This window comes from Rhododendron vialii, chromosome 7a (genome assembly GCF_030253575.1).
Source record: "Rhododendron vialii isolate Sample 1 chromosome 7a, ASM3025357v1".
Classification (NCBI taxonomy): Eukaryota; Viridiplantae; Streptophyta; class Magnoliopsida; order Ericales; family Ericaceae; genus Rhododendron; species Rhododendron vialii.
The window spans coordinates 21737733-21752788 of NC_080563.1; the positions used below are offsets into that span (position 1 = coordinate 21737733).

At 39.6% G+C, this 15056-nt stretch overlaps 1 protein-coding gene and 1 non-coding gene across 2 annotated transcripts; one reads left to right on the forward strand and one right to left on the reverse strand.

Annotated features, from left to right (window-relative positions):
- Window positions 1-5411: 5411 nt before the first annotated feature.
- Window positions 5412-5518, reverse strand: LOC131334996 (small nucleolar RNA R71). The gene has a single exon (XR_009202390.1). It is a non-coding gene; the product is annotated as a small nucleolar RNA R71 (small nucleolar RNA).
- Window positions 5519-5576: 58 nt separating this feature from the next.
- On the forward strand, window positions 5577-14229 carry LOC131332796 (uncharacterized). The gene is made up of 4 exons (XM_058367096.1): window positions 5577-6107; window positions 6219-7703; window positions 13484-13543; window positions 14137-14229. The coding sequence occupies exons 1-4, from the start codon at window positions 5577-5579 to the stop codon at window positions 14227-14229; spliced, it is 2169 nt and encodes a 722-aa protein (XP_058223079.1).
- Window positions 14230-15056: the final 827 nt, after the last annotated feature.

Below are 15056 nucleotides of genomic sequence, written 5' to 3' on the forward strand. Positions count from 1 at the left end.
TGTGGTGGCGGTGTTGTGGTGGTGGTGGTGGCGACGTGGTGGTTGATGCGCACCCAATATTGTAGATATTTGGTGCGACTAGTCCCGTTTTATGTTGCTTTAACTTGCATTTATCTAGCTTTTATAACGATATTGCACGTAAGGTGTGTTTTTAGTGTTTTCAGGTAAAACGTGCAAATAAGGCGCATTTCAACGCCATGGATGGCCCAAGTGCTTCCAAGTACCCAAAGACCCTGTCGGCCCCTTAAAATCTGTCTATGGAAAAATGACTTTCTGAAAAAGTATCGATTCTCGAGATTAAAAATAGCGGTAATTGATCCTTGAATTTTTCTAAGAGTAACTACAAAGTTACAAGGTTTTACTTGAAGAGCAAGGTCATATTTCGAGCCATTTTCTCTTGCGAAAAATGTGCAGATTTCCATTTTACACTAAAAGTGGGGGGTTGACATTTTGATTTAATTGGAATCTTGAAATTCTGGTAATGCCATTGTTTCCAAATGGGGGGTACTTTCTTATTTTCATTAAATAAATTAAAGTAAAGAAAAGGTAAAAGAAAGGTTTAAAATAAGGTGCTGTGGAGCTGTGGAAGTTGCTTGAAGCCGTCGGGTGCCAAGTCTTGGAGGCTGGCCTGAAGACTGGAGATAAGCTCTGTGTATCGATACGGATTAAGGGCCGTATTGATACGCGTTGGTTAATTGGGCAGCCAGAGAGTTCCGTATCGATACGGCCATAAACCGTATCGATACGGGCGCGTTACGGGAAATTGGTCTTCTCAGCTTAGCGATGTGGTATCGATACTTTGCATAATCTGTATCGATACGGGGAGCTCTCGGCCAGATATTTGCTACTTTTTGGACTTTCCATTTATGGAATAGTTGCTACTTATAGTATGTTTCTAAGATATTTGTTGGGAGAGAAGTTGAGTTGTATAAATACTCTTCTCTCCCACTTTATCTAATATCTATTTTATGTTCTAGTTTTAGTTCTCTCTCTAGGAGAGATCTCCATTGTTGTTCATGCTTTTCCTATTGTAATTTCCTTAGAACTCAAGTAAGTATTTACTTTATGTTAATTTCTCATTTATTAATGTTGTAGCTACGTTTTGGATCTTTGCATAAATCAAGTTTATATTCGTTTTCTTCGGTTAAATCTTTCGCTCCATTTTCTTACCATGTCTAGTCTTTTAGCTATGTGTGAGTAGTCTTTTGGCTAAGTCTTGGGCTAATCTATCCTAAAGATCTAAGCGGTTATTTGGTTCTCGAAACTTCGGGCTTAAAATCATGGTTTTCGGAATTGGATTAACCTAGCCATTTTGGTCTAAGCGAGGGGTGTTAACTCCTTGGTATGAAGTTTAGTCAAGCGGTCTTGGCAAGCGACATACCGAGGGCTCGTGGCCTCCTACGTGTTAGATACATTAGCAAAAATAGGTTTGTTTAGTTCCGTTTAATCACATCTTTTGATAAACGTAGTCATTAAAGTTAAATCTTCCGGGCGTGAGCACGAGGTCGTGACTCTCGCCTGAGTTAAATCGAGAACCGATAACGGCTTAAGTCAAGGGTTAGACGATCCCTAGACTTGCCTCTTTTAGTTTATAAAGCTCGTATCTAATTTGTTACTTTAGCCTTTCCATCGTTAAACGCAAAATCAAGTTGGCCTTCTTAAACGCCACAATCCACCATATAAAATCTACATTCCGAATAAGCTGTTTTCGATTCTCTGTGGGTACGATCCCGGACTTTCCGATTATTATGCTACCGACGATCTAGCCCTACGCTTGGGGTTTTCAACCTTATATTTGAAGGCGAGGTTTGAGGCGAAGCAGTGGTGGTCATTGTGGTGGTGGTGGTGGCGGCATGGTAGCAGCGGTGGCGTGGTGATAGCGGCGGCGGTGGTGGTGGCGTGGTGGCATGGGGGGTGGGCTGCATTCATTTGAAACCCTAAATGATGGGCTTACTATTTAAAGTGGGGTAAAAAAGTAAAATTACATCCACAGGACTTAGTGAGCAATGTACTTTTACCCCATTGAATTTGGTGGGCTATGGAATCCAATATTAGGACCGGCCCAGAATTAACTCAAATACAAATACCAAACTAAACATTTCGGTTTGGATTGGTTTGGACTGGATTCGTGGTTTGACGAATTTTTTGCTCACCCCTATTTGAAACGGACTGTTGTCATACATACCTTACAACAAACTCTATCTATTTAAATAGGGTAAATTTCCCAAACACCCACCAAGGTTTGTCTTAATTAGTAAAGGATATCCCCCTCACTTAATTATGAGATAACAATAAACCATTGTGGTTTCTGTGTGTATTTCATCGACACCCCCAATCGACAATTGTATGTCCAAACACATTATGGAATTAGTCAAATTGACTTATAGGAGTATCAAAAAATTAACCATTTTTTATGATAAAAAAATTAGTATAAAAAGCTATCAACTTTTACATATGTTGAATTAAAGTGACTTTTTTTTACCCATTATAGGAGTTTTTTTTTAATAAAAAGGGTAAATTTAAAGATAAATTCTTATTTTTTTACTACTCGGAAGCACTACGGAGTATTTTTTTAATCAAAAATGACAAATTTATTGCTTTTGGGACAAAAAAATTTAGAATTTAAAGCTTTTTATTATTTATTATACTCTTGAAAATGATGAATTTGTCAATATACGACACTTTTTAGCTAATTCTATAATGTATTGGTCGAGTAGTTGTTCAAAATGAATATTGAAACAACATAGAGTTTATAGTAACTTCTCATACGTGAGGGGTATCTACTATTAAGGTAAATCTCAAGTGGTGTTAATGAAATTTATTCATTTATCATTTAAATATTAACGATGTCATAGCCATGTGGGGTCAATTGTACCAAGAATCTCTCATGGACATGAATTAAAGAAAATCATAAATTTGATACTCCTTATATTTCTTGTAATTGTGAGCAACCCATCTGGGCTATCCCTTTGTATCGCCAAGGTACTTTAAATCACGGCCGGACACGGATTCTCACCGACTAATTCAATTTCTTGTTCTTGTAGAAAATCATGTCTATGTAGTATGAATCTTTCTTGATTTTATTTCGTCTGCCACTTTTTCAGCTTGCTTTCATGTTTAGTAATTTCCTCTCATGCAACTTCTCACAAAAATATAACTTTTCTTTTCAAATTTTAATAGAAAATTAAAAATATATAAAACGTAATTTGTTGTGTCCCTCTTCAGTCTTCATTAAATGATCGGAAATATTTAGAAAAATATTCATAAATGGAAGGGGAAAAGAAAAAAGGAAAAAAAAAGCATTTTTAGGGAGAAAATGGAATCTTGTTGTCTTCAGTTAATTTTCCTGTAACGATGAAGTTTTAATTTTCTATGTGCATCTAGACAAGAAGCAATTGGAAAACAGAAAAAAAAAATTGAATCAAATTTTGAGGGGGGAAAATGGCTAAACATAAGCAACAAAGAAAAGCTGGCTATTTTTAAAGATCCCACTAGCTAGTTATATTGGAATTACAGTATATTATTGGAAAATGATAGGTGCTGAAAAGCACCCATTTAATCCTTCTAATTTATGCCTTGTTAAGTCTATTTATATTGTTATTTAGAGGTAAGTGATGTGTTTCTTGTGCTTGTAGATATTTGGAGGCTTGACATTTTAACGGGTTAAAGTGCAAACTTTAAGAAATTTAGAGACCAACTCGTAGCATGTTCCAAAGTCTAAGGACCTAGGGTGTAATAACTCTATATTAGGGCCTGGCAAAGAAAAGTCAGCGGCGGCAATTACAAAAAGGAAAAGAAAAAGGGTTTTTAACACAGTCGGCTGCGGCACTTTTTGGACGTGATCAGCGGCAGTTCTGGGCGCAGGGTTCTCGACCGGATCAGTGGATTTTCTAGCATTCCGACCATGATTTCATCAATCCATATATCTACGGTTTCCATTCCCATGGCCGGCTAAACCCCTTGTCTAGGGAGAAGATGAAACTTCGCGCCAAGTAACCTCTTTTATGCATAAGTTTTGGTTTGTTTTTCGGATCGATTGTAAAACTCAGAATTCTTTTCGTTTCAATTGAATGAATTGATTTTAATTCTTTCCATCGATTGAGTATTTGTATTCTAGATTTCAAATACCTAGTTTTGCAATGGTTTTCACTTATTGTGGTTGGAATTCTGAGATAGATTATGCTCGTAAGACGGATCGTGCCGTTAGATGGCCAAATCGTGCTATTGAGAGACGGTCCGTGCTATGGGATAGTCTATGCCTTTTAACAACCTGATTATTTTCTTGACGATTATCATTAGGATTTGCAAGCCTTAGCGATAATCCCTTTTGATTCGAATAAATAAACCTAACTTATGCATATTATTGTTATGCGGTCGGAGTGGATTCCAAACCCTAGATATTTTCCTCCATCATTTCTAAATCTTTTAATTAAATTGTTCTTTAGTTTAATTAGCTCTTCAAAACAATTCAACCAATCAATCTTTACTTTTCCGAATTAATCTAGAAGTTGATCGAATTATAGTAACTTAGCCAATCTGTCCATGCGGATCGACACTCGGTCTTGACCACTATTCTACGGAGTAGTAGTTAACTCCAAGCTTTTATAAATTTATTTTTGACACGGAACGACGCGGTCAAATTTTGGCGCCGTTGCCGGGGACAGTTTGCACAGTTGCGTTAATTTAATTAGTTTTTAGTTTAGTTCATTGTTATTTATTTTTATTTTTGTTTGTTAGTATTGGTACTCTTAGCTACAGGTTACGAGGCGACAAAACGAGCAAAGATCACTGTGGAGAAGCGGTGCCGTGATATAAAGCGATTTCGTTGACCCACTGTGAGTTTGTTCTTCTTTTTGGCAAATTAGTGTCTGTGTCTGGAGTACCCAGTTTTAACACCTCTGGGGTATTGAACTTGCATGCTTGGTCGTCGGTCTTTGGAAACCGAACTCTTACCTCTTAATTTGGATTTAGATAGGAGACGTAGGGTTAACAAACAGACCAACTTAGTCACAATGGCAGATGATGCTGATGGAGCACTTGTGGTACCTAACCACCTCCCTCTCAACTCACACTTTGCCCTCACAGCGTATACTACACCATCATGTGCACGACTACCGGCCATCACGGCTAACAACTATGAGATTAAGCCTGGTACTCTCCAAATGCTCCCTAAGTTTCAAGGGCAATCTCAAGAGAATCCATATCAACACATCACTGAATTTGAAGCCCTCAGTTCCACGCTTTTAATTCATAATTTTCCGATGGATGCATTGAGATTGATTTTGTTTCAATTCACTTTAATAGGGAATGCCAAACATTGGCTTAGTACTTTGCCAGCTAATTCTATAACATCTTGGACGCAAATGAGTGCGGCATTCCTTAAGAAATTCTTTCCCATAGGAAAAACACTCAGACTTCGGCAGGAGATTACCACTTTCCAACAAGCTGAGAATGAACAGTTCTATGAGGCTTGGGAGAGATATGGGGATCTCATTCGTAAGTGTCCGCACCATGACATACCTAAGTGGCAACTAGTATAGAGTTTTTATTCCGGGCTGCATCCGCAGCATCGTGTGATGGTTGATGCCTCATGTGGAGGCTCTGTGATGGTTAAGAATGAAGAGGATGCCTGGCAGTTATTTGAAACTATGAGCGAAGGGTCCCTGCAAAATGTTTCTTTTGAGAGGAGAACTAAGTCAGTCATTACTGGTTCTGATAAGCCACGAGGTATGTATGAGATTAAACCATCTCATGACCTCCAATCTAAAGTAGATGCACTGACTGAGAAAGTTGAACAGCTTCTCACCAAGGAATTGGCCACCTCACAGCCTCCACCTTATCAGGAGGCATGTTCTTTATGTGCTAGTCCGGCCCATTATATTGTTGATTGTCCTGCAGCACCACAATTCCCTTTGTTTGTGCAAGAACAGGTTAATGCTGCACAAGGGTATGCCAATGCGCAGGGTTTCTCCAAACTGGGTAATGATCCTTTTTCCACTACTTATAATCAGGGATGGAGCAAACATCCCAATTTCTCATGGAAGACGGAGCACCAGGGTAATAGTTTCGCCCAGCAGCCTAGGCCATTCAACATGCAGTTTAACCCTGTGCCCTATCTCTCACAGAATCAGTAGCAAGCACATCCCTAATCCTTGCGGGATCCATCCTTTGAGGAAAAGGTGCTACAAGCACTTGATAGACTAAATGACACCCAACAGCAAGTGCGCACCAACACACAGTCCATCGCAAGGTTAGAGACCCAAGTGGGTCAAATAGCCAATGCACTCAATCGTAGAGACGAAGGTAGGTTGCCCAATCAGCCTGTCCAACCCCATGGAGGACAGTTTGTGGTTCATGACTCGCCTCCTGCTGATGCTAAGGTAATTATGACTTTGCGTAATAAGAGAGAGGTCGAAACCCGACCAGAGAAAGTGAAGCCGAAGGAGCATTTGGCTCCCTCCAACCCCGATGACTTTGGGAAGGAGAGTTCGCAGAGTAAAGAGGGAACCCCTCCAGTCACACCTGCATCACCCACTTCTGTGTCAGCGGGCTCTAAGGTACCACCCTATGTGCCTAAAGCCCCGTTCCCATCATGTTTGAATGCACCATCTCCCTTTCCTAAGAGAGGAGCATCTATGGAGGATATCCTTGAGGTTTTTAAGCAAGTCAAAGTAAACATTCCTCTCCTAGATGCGATCAAACAAGTCCCCACTTATGCTAAGTTTTTGAAGGACCTCTGTACTCAAAAGAGAAAATGTAAAACCAATGTATCGAAAAAGGTCCTTCTCACTGAGCAAGTGAGCTCAGTGTTCCAATCAATTGCTCCCCCTAAGTTACAAGATCCAGGCACCCCTACTATTTCCATAGGAATAGGGAACCATGTCATTGAGCGAGCATTGCTAGACTTAGGGGCTAGTGTCAATTTGATACCTTACTCGGTGTACGAACAATTGGGACTTGGGGAGTTGAAGCCCACGTCGGTTACCTTACAATTAGCTGATAGATCCATTAAGGTGCCACGTGGAGTAGTTGAGGACATTCTTGTTAAGGTTAATGATTTTTACTTTTCGGCTGATTTTATAGTCCTTGACACAGAACCAGTGCAAACCCTTAAACAAACTCCAGTTATTCTTGGTCGTCCCTTCTTGGCGACGGCTAATGCAAACATTCATGTGAGGAGTGGGGAGATGGAGGTGACCTTTGGAAACATGACCCTTAAGTTTAATGTTTACAAGGCTGCAAAACCTTCTCCAGTGGAGGAAGACTGTTTTGCAGTTGATGTCGTAGAGAACTTAGTGGAGGAGGCATTGCCTTCTATTTTGACTGATGACCCATTGGCCACTTGTTTGGCTCATTTTGACTTTGAGAATTTTGATATTGACCAGTCTATTGAGGAGGTTAACACTTTACTTGGTTCCACACATCAAATGGCCACCCCTCCTCGACAAATCAAAATTGAGCCTACACCCACTCTTGTGGGTGAACCGCCCACTCCTTTTGTAAGGTCCCCATTAGAACTTGGGCTAAAGCCTGTGCCGCCTAAATCTATGGCTTCATGTGCTGATTTGGTAGATGCTATTACAATAGATTATGGACCTACGGAGTGTACTCAAAGTTGGGGGGTAGGTGGTTCTTGCATAAACATCCATAGTTCCAAGGAAGAGATGGAGAGCAATGTGTCTTTTCCGGTCTTAATTTTTAGGGTGAGTTTTGAAACCTTGCCATTTAAACATTATTTTCCTTGGTATGATTTTATTCATATGGTGACTATAGGAGCAATTCTAACTTGGTTATGTGACCCATCGTATTTCATTTTTATAGACGGGTTGGATAATATCTTTTGGAATGATCCATCTCGATTAAATTTTAAGAAGAGGATAAAACTGTTTTTAGACTGTTGAGTGTGAGATGGATCGTGACAAGTTTAGGAGACTTTAAATCCATGGAGGATGAGATACCTCTAGTGTTTGCCGTGCTCGAACGGCTTCCAACGGTCTGGTATAGCCACCTTGTCAAAGCTATGTATGTAGTACTTAGGAGGTTGGGTCTGGCGGCAGGCGCGTAGTTAGCAGCGAGAAATCTGTCTGAACCATCAGACTTTAGTGTCCAGCTTGGCGGAGATTGCTTCATAAGCCGAGTGGTGGGTAAGGAATCTCGCAGCCCCAGAGGGAGTGACAGCCTATTAGATGACAGCACCACTTCTCAAGATATCGTTGAATCCTACGCATATTGCTCTTCCAACAAGTAGGGAACCACAGTCTTTGACAAGGGAGAAAAGTAGTACCCGTGTCTTTCGCGTGAAGAAAGTTGTGGATTTTAATTGTTGTTTATGTTTTTTATGCAATCTCTGGAGTTTTCTTTTCTTTTTGTTTAGTTTTTGTTTTGTCAGTTAGTTTTGTAATTTATTTTCATATCTTGTTTTGGTGGAGACTAACGCATTGCAGGTTGTTTCATTCAAGTTGGGGGGCCTCTCGGCCACCATATCTTTTCTGCTCTGCTTATTTCTCCACTCGAGGTGATATCCTTCCTCTTTCTTTCTTTCCATTGCCTTATTTCTTTTAGTTCCTTTGCAATCACTGAGGGCAGTGACTAGTTTAAGTTAGGGGGTGGGGCATACTTTGGATGCTTTCTTTAGTAGTTTGTTTAAAAACGAAAAAAAAATTGAGAAAACTGAAAATTAAAAAAATGGGAGTCTTTCTGCATGAGATTGTTGTCTGTTGTGCTCGCTTGTTGATTACTTGAGTATAAGCATGCTGCTATCATTTCGATATCTCTTTGGCAGCGTGGTTTCACCGGCTAGACTGCTGGCACTTTTGTTTTAGCATTTTTGCACATTGCACGTCGGGCCTTGATTACTTGTGAGCTATGATTTGACTGTTCTTAAAGGCTATGATTAGTGGAGACTTATGCCCGAGTGAGCTTTCGTGCCTTAGCTTTTTGTTGGAGTGGTGTCGAATAAACTCTTCGTTTGTCATGGAAAGAAACATTTGTTGTCAATCTCATTATCTTTGGTCGCCAAGTGTTGGACTTGAATGCATAACAATATCTCTTAGTTTTGGTTTGTCACATGGATGTTACACCACCTGGGAGAGGATTACAGGCATTTTCTTGATATTTGGGCTAGTTTGTTCCTTTGTGTTCACATTTATCCCTCGCGAACCACATCGAGCCTTACAGATTTAGCTTTTTTTTGGTTAGCTCCACATTCCATATTGTGTTTGGAGAAATGCGAGAATGTAAAGGTTAATTTTTGGGTAGATTGTTGAATTTTGCGGAGTATTGATGATGTCCCTTTAAAAAAAGAAAGAAAAGCAACATACAAAAAAAAAAGAGAAAAAGGGGCACCGATAATTTTAAAAAAGAGAGGAATGGTTGCTTTGTAATTGAAAGATGTTGAAGGGTTAGAAGGAGAGATAAGGTGGAGTTGAATTAATGTTAGCGGGGTACACATTACACATATTTGCCCCATTTAGTTGAAATACTCGCCTATTCTCTCACACTTGAATCTATTTTTATCCTAGCCTTGATACATTATCTCATCCCTAACGCTATAACCTTGCATAAAGTCCTGTTTGATCTTAGGAGTGTTGGGTTGAGGTTTGATTGGTGGAGAGTTCCAATACTTGACATTTTGTTCATGAGATTGTGTGTCCACTATATAAAGCGTTCTTTTCGTGTCATAGTGTGTGGAGTACTTTGCTTTCCATTTACGTAACCTCCAAACCACACACTCGAGAGTTCATAATGCACCTTGTTTCGAGTGATTTCATTTGTGAGTGCATGACACGGTGAGAATTGAAGTCGAGACTCGGTCCAGAGAAAGCGGTTGGTTACTGTTCATATGAGATTGAGGCCCATATTCACACACGCTAAACTTCAGTGCCACAGTTTATTTCTTGAATTGTTAGCACTTGGAACTAGGCATGCCTTTCTATATCTTTGTGGTAGCTTTGTGTCCTCTGCTTGATATGTTGATGAGTTGCATGACAGGCTATGTTCTTTGTGTTGAAAGGTTCCTCGTGTTTGTGGGTGTTCACTGCTGATAACCCTCGCACTTTTACGAGACTTCACTCGTCCTACCGGGGCCACCAGAGGGTTTAAAAGAACTTTCCATTTTATTTTATTTTTTTTTAGTTGTATTTTTATTTTCTTTGCTCGAGGACTAACAAAGTGTAAGTTGGGGGGTGTGATAGGTGCTGAAAAGCACCCATTTAATCATTCTAATTTATGCCTTGTTAAGTCTATTTATATTGTTATTTAGAGGTAAGTGATGTGTTTCTTGTGCTTATAGATATTTGGAGGCTTGACATTTTAACGGGTTAAAGTGCAAACTTTAAGAAATTTAGAGACCAACTCATAGCATGTTCCAAAGTCTAAGGACCTAAGGTGTAATAACTCTATATTAGGGCCTGGCAAAGAAAAGTCAGCGGCGGCAATTACAAAAAGGACAAGAAAAAGGGTTTTTAACACAGTCGGCTGCGGCATTTTTTGGACGTGATCAGCGGCAGTTCTGGGCGCAGGGTTCTCGACCGGATCAGTGGATTTTCTAGCATTCCGACCATGATTTTATCAATCCATATATCTACGGTTTCCATTCCCATGGCCGGCTAAACCCCTTGTCTAGGGAGAAGATGAAACTTCGCGCCAAGTAACCTCTTTTATGCATAAGTTTTGGTTTGTTTTTCGGATCGATTGTAAAACTCAGAATTCTTTTCGTTTCAATTGAATGAATTGATTTTAATTCTTTCCATCGATTGAGTATTTGTATTCTAGATTTCAAATATCTAGTTTTGCAATGGTTTTCACTTATTGTGGTTGGAATTCTGAGATAGATTATGCTCGTAAGACGGATCGTGCCGTTAGATGGCCAAATCGTGCTATTGAGAGACGGTCCGTGCTATGGGATAGTCTATGCCTTTTAACAACCTGATTATTTTATTGACGATTATCGTTAGGATTTGCAAGCCTTAGCGATAATCCCTTTTGATTCGAATAAATAAACCTAACCTATGCATATTGTTGTTATGCGGTCGGAGTGGATTCCAAACCCTAGATATTTTCCTCCATCGTTTCTAAATCTTTTAATTAAATTGTTCTTTAGTTTAATTAGCTCTTCAAAACAATTCAACCAATCAATCTTTACTTTTCCGAATTAATCTAAAAGTTGATCGAATTATAGTAACTTATCCAATTTGTCACTGCGGATCGACACTCGGTCTTGACCACTATTCTACGGAGTAGTAGTTAACTCCAAGCTTTTATAAATTTATTTTTGACACGGAACAACGCGGTCAGAAAACCTAAGGTATGTTGCATGAGGCTAAACAATAGTCTCCGCTCCGGTAATGAAAGGTTGTTTATACGAAGATTCATGTGTGATATCGATTGTGGTTCTATTTTAGGGGTGTTTGGGAGCCTCTCTTTTGGGCATTTTGCATTTGTAATTTTAACTTTTTTGATTATGTGGTTAGAATGTGTCATATATTTTCTCTCTAAAGTGTTTGAGAGGTATGATGTACAATACATTCCATCGGTCTTTAATGTTAACCAAAATGGGTTTTGTCAAAAAGGCTTCTCGCCCTCTACTTTTGTGTTTTGTTCTTCGACATCAAAAAAAGAAAAGACATGGAATGCATTATGTTATGGGTGAGGACAACCAAACACACATACAGGTGGAAAAGTAAGGCCTAGTTTCCCGATATATATATACACACACACAACTTATCTATTTGTTTTGCCCTTATTCAATTTTTTTGTTGCATTTTTTAGTTTTGCAACAAGCTTTGTGGATTATTGGTTCGTCTCGACGAGGGAATCAAAAAAGTTTAAAAATTATGACTTTTACTTAAATATTTTTGGACACATCCACGAAAAAAACTTTTTGTTGGATATTCTAAAATTTGGGTAGAAGTCATAATTTTTTATTTTTCTGATTTCTCCTGTCGAGACAAACTAATAATTCATAAAAATTTAAAGCAAAACTAAAAAAATGTGAATTTTTTAATAAAGACACAAACAAAAGGTCAAATTGTCCTCTCTTTTTTGGAACTAGGCCTAAATATGCAAATGGAAAAAGTAGTAAACCAAAGGGAAATGACGGGATGTTGAGTGAGCGAGCATTATAATACAAAAAGTTGTGCTAAGATAAGTTGTAAATAGTTATCTCTAACCCGTGAATACATATCGCTCAACTCTCTCAACCCTGGCACCACATCTCCTCTTCTCCCTTCCCCTCCTCTGTGGGTTTCATACCCGTGTGTGGCGGGAGGGGAAGGCCATGGTACTATTCCGACTCCATTTCTTTGTTTGTTCTTTTTTTTTTTTCCTTCCGTCTCTCCAGATCAACGACTAGCCGTCTGATCTGTGAGAGTTTTGTCTCTTGTTTACGAGAAGAGTTGTTAGTTTCGTTTTTGGTTTAATTTTCAAATCGGGTTCTCTCAATAAAGATTGATTCACAACGATATCTGTGTTTCAGCGTTCTATCTTCTTTGGCAGAACAACTCGTAGTGGCTCGACAGATCTGTAATTCTTGAGAGTTCATTGGTGCATGTGTTTATTCTTGGTTGGAGTGCATTTGATCGTTTGGGTATTTGGTGTCTTTTGTCCTTAACTTTTCACTCTTTCTCATTTGAGACTCCTAATTAAATGTTATGCAGTTTAAAAGTATCGCTATTGCATCAGACTATGCTTGAATTATGATGAAATACATCAATTGACTTGTGATTTGCTCATTTTGTATTTGTTAGATGATTAGCTTGGCTTTTTCTAAGTTCTTTGTAATGATTTTCATTTTGTAAGCTAGTATCGTTGGGCGTTTAGTAATACAATCTTCTTACTTTTGAAAAAAAAAGAAGAAAGAGGATAAGTTGTAATACCAAAACAACCCAACCTTGCAATCCGACCCTGCGTGATTTGGTTATTATTTCACACAAAATCCTGAGTGATTTGCTCATGTTTCACCGGATCTTAAAGGCGGCTCTCAAAACCATATATGTTTGGCACGCAAACATATATGCTCTTAAAGTTTTTCTAGGTAAAATTAAGTACTACAAACAATTTTAGTAGAAATTTGAAACGTGAATTAGAGCAGTTGTCCGGGCTCATCCGCCCTCAATCAGTCCTCCTCGGAGATGGGGGTCCATCATGGAAGAAATCATAATCAAAGTTTAAATAGCCCCAACAATATTAACCAGCTAGCTTAGAGGCTTTTATGATTATGAGGGGACACTTTGTGCCGAAGTAATAATATCTAGTGGTTAGTGAGGCCGAATAAAGGGTGCAGAAAGTAGTCAATTCTTTCGCACTCCGGCCAATAGACAGAGAATGACAACCATAGCCTTCAATTTCCCCACCAATAATTCTACAATAATTATAGGGCAAATTTCAGTTTGACCCCTCGTGGTTTGGGCCGGGTGCGGATACACCCCTCCCCCTTTGAATATCACCACATAACACCCTGTGATTTGTGGACTGATATGCACAGTTAGAGTTCCCATCTAATTTAACGGGAGGTGTGATTCACTCGCCTATTTTGAGAGTGATTGTGAGTATGACAATAATTTTAAAACAAAACACCCTAACCTATCCCCAAAATTACACAAGTGCCATCCTACCCACCTCCATCTTCTTCATCTAAACTGGTGTAAACCCAAACCCTTACCCCCATGGACCAACATCCACACCACAACAGCCAGCAGCAACAGCGGTCGGGTAAAGAGAACCACACCACAACAGCCGCTTGATAAATCCTAAGCCATTAGGCAGAAGACCGGTTCCACCCAGGAGAGCAACCGACGGGTAACCAAAACGCCCAAACATCTCCCCCACCTGTCGCCGAGATCCACCAAATTAACAAATTAATCTTGCAATCCATCATTACACGCCAAGTCCAAAATTAGAGAACTCATTAATACTGCAAATCTATACCATGACACGCCATTATATGCCTAATTAATTCAGCTGTAACAAAAATATTCTCGTAAATTACAGTGAGCGCCAAGAATCTACGTAGTGATCTCAAATCAAGAGGTCAGTGGCCCGAGTACATTTCATATCGTTTAGCTCCGGCTACACCATCGTTCTTGTGGTGAACCGGGGACTGGGTATGACCATGGCGATGATGGTGATAATTTCCAGGACTCTGTTGGTGCCTCTGGGCCGTTTGCTTCTGCTTCGCGCTGGCTTTCAACTCCTTGGGAGAAACTTATCCCGAAGAGAGTGATCTGTTGAATTCAAGAAATTGAGACAGTGGTGTGGAACGGAGAAGCAGACTGAGTTGAGGAGAGAGAGAGAGAGAGAGAGAGAGAGAGAGAGAGAGAGAGCTGGGGTAGTGGTGGGATGAGGAAGAAGACAAGGGCATTATAATCATTTTACAAGTTCTGTTAACAGAGTTAGATGTGCACATCAGTCCATAAACCACTGGGTGTTATGTGATGATATTCAAAGGGAGAGGGGTGTATCCGCACCCGGTCCAAACCATGAGGCGTCAAACTGAAATTTTTCCATAATTATAACACCACACTCATTTACATACTCATTTACACACCCCCACTCATAATAAGAGTGAGGTCCACACACACTAGGTGTATAGTGTGTACGGACTCAATTCCTATTGTGAGGGTGGATGTGTGATTGAGTGTGTGAATGAGTGTGGTGATAGAAGGACTTTTTGCCCACGATAGATGGTAAAAAAAAATCCCAAAATTCGAACACGCGGGAAACATGTCCAAAGTTTATTAGTACTCCAGTAATTAGTCCACCCCGCCTACGCCTAGAAAGAGATCGAGGTCGATCGAGTTGTCTAGAAATAGGGCATTCCCCCACATTTTGTGGGGACAAATAGACAGATTCCAAGGGCGATTTTAGATAAAGAGAAATATTATAGAGATCGAGATGTCGCACTTGATTCTTGCTCTAGTTGCGGTAAAGATTTCCTGCCAAGGTTTCTTTCCTATTGTTAGAATTGATTCTTCCACTGTTTCTTTCCTACTGTTAAGCTAGTATTGTACTTACTCCCTCCGTCTCAATTTAAATATCCACTACAATTCTGCGTGTCA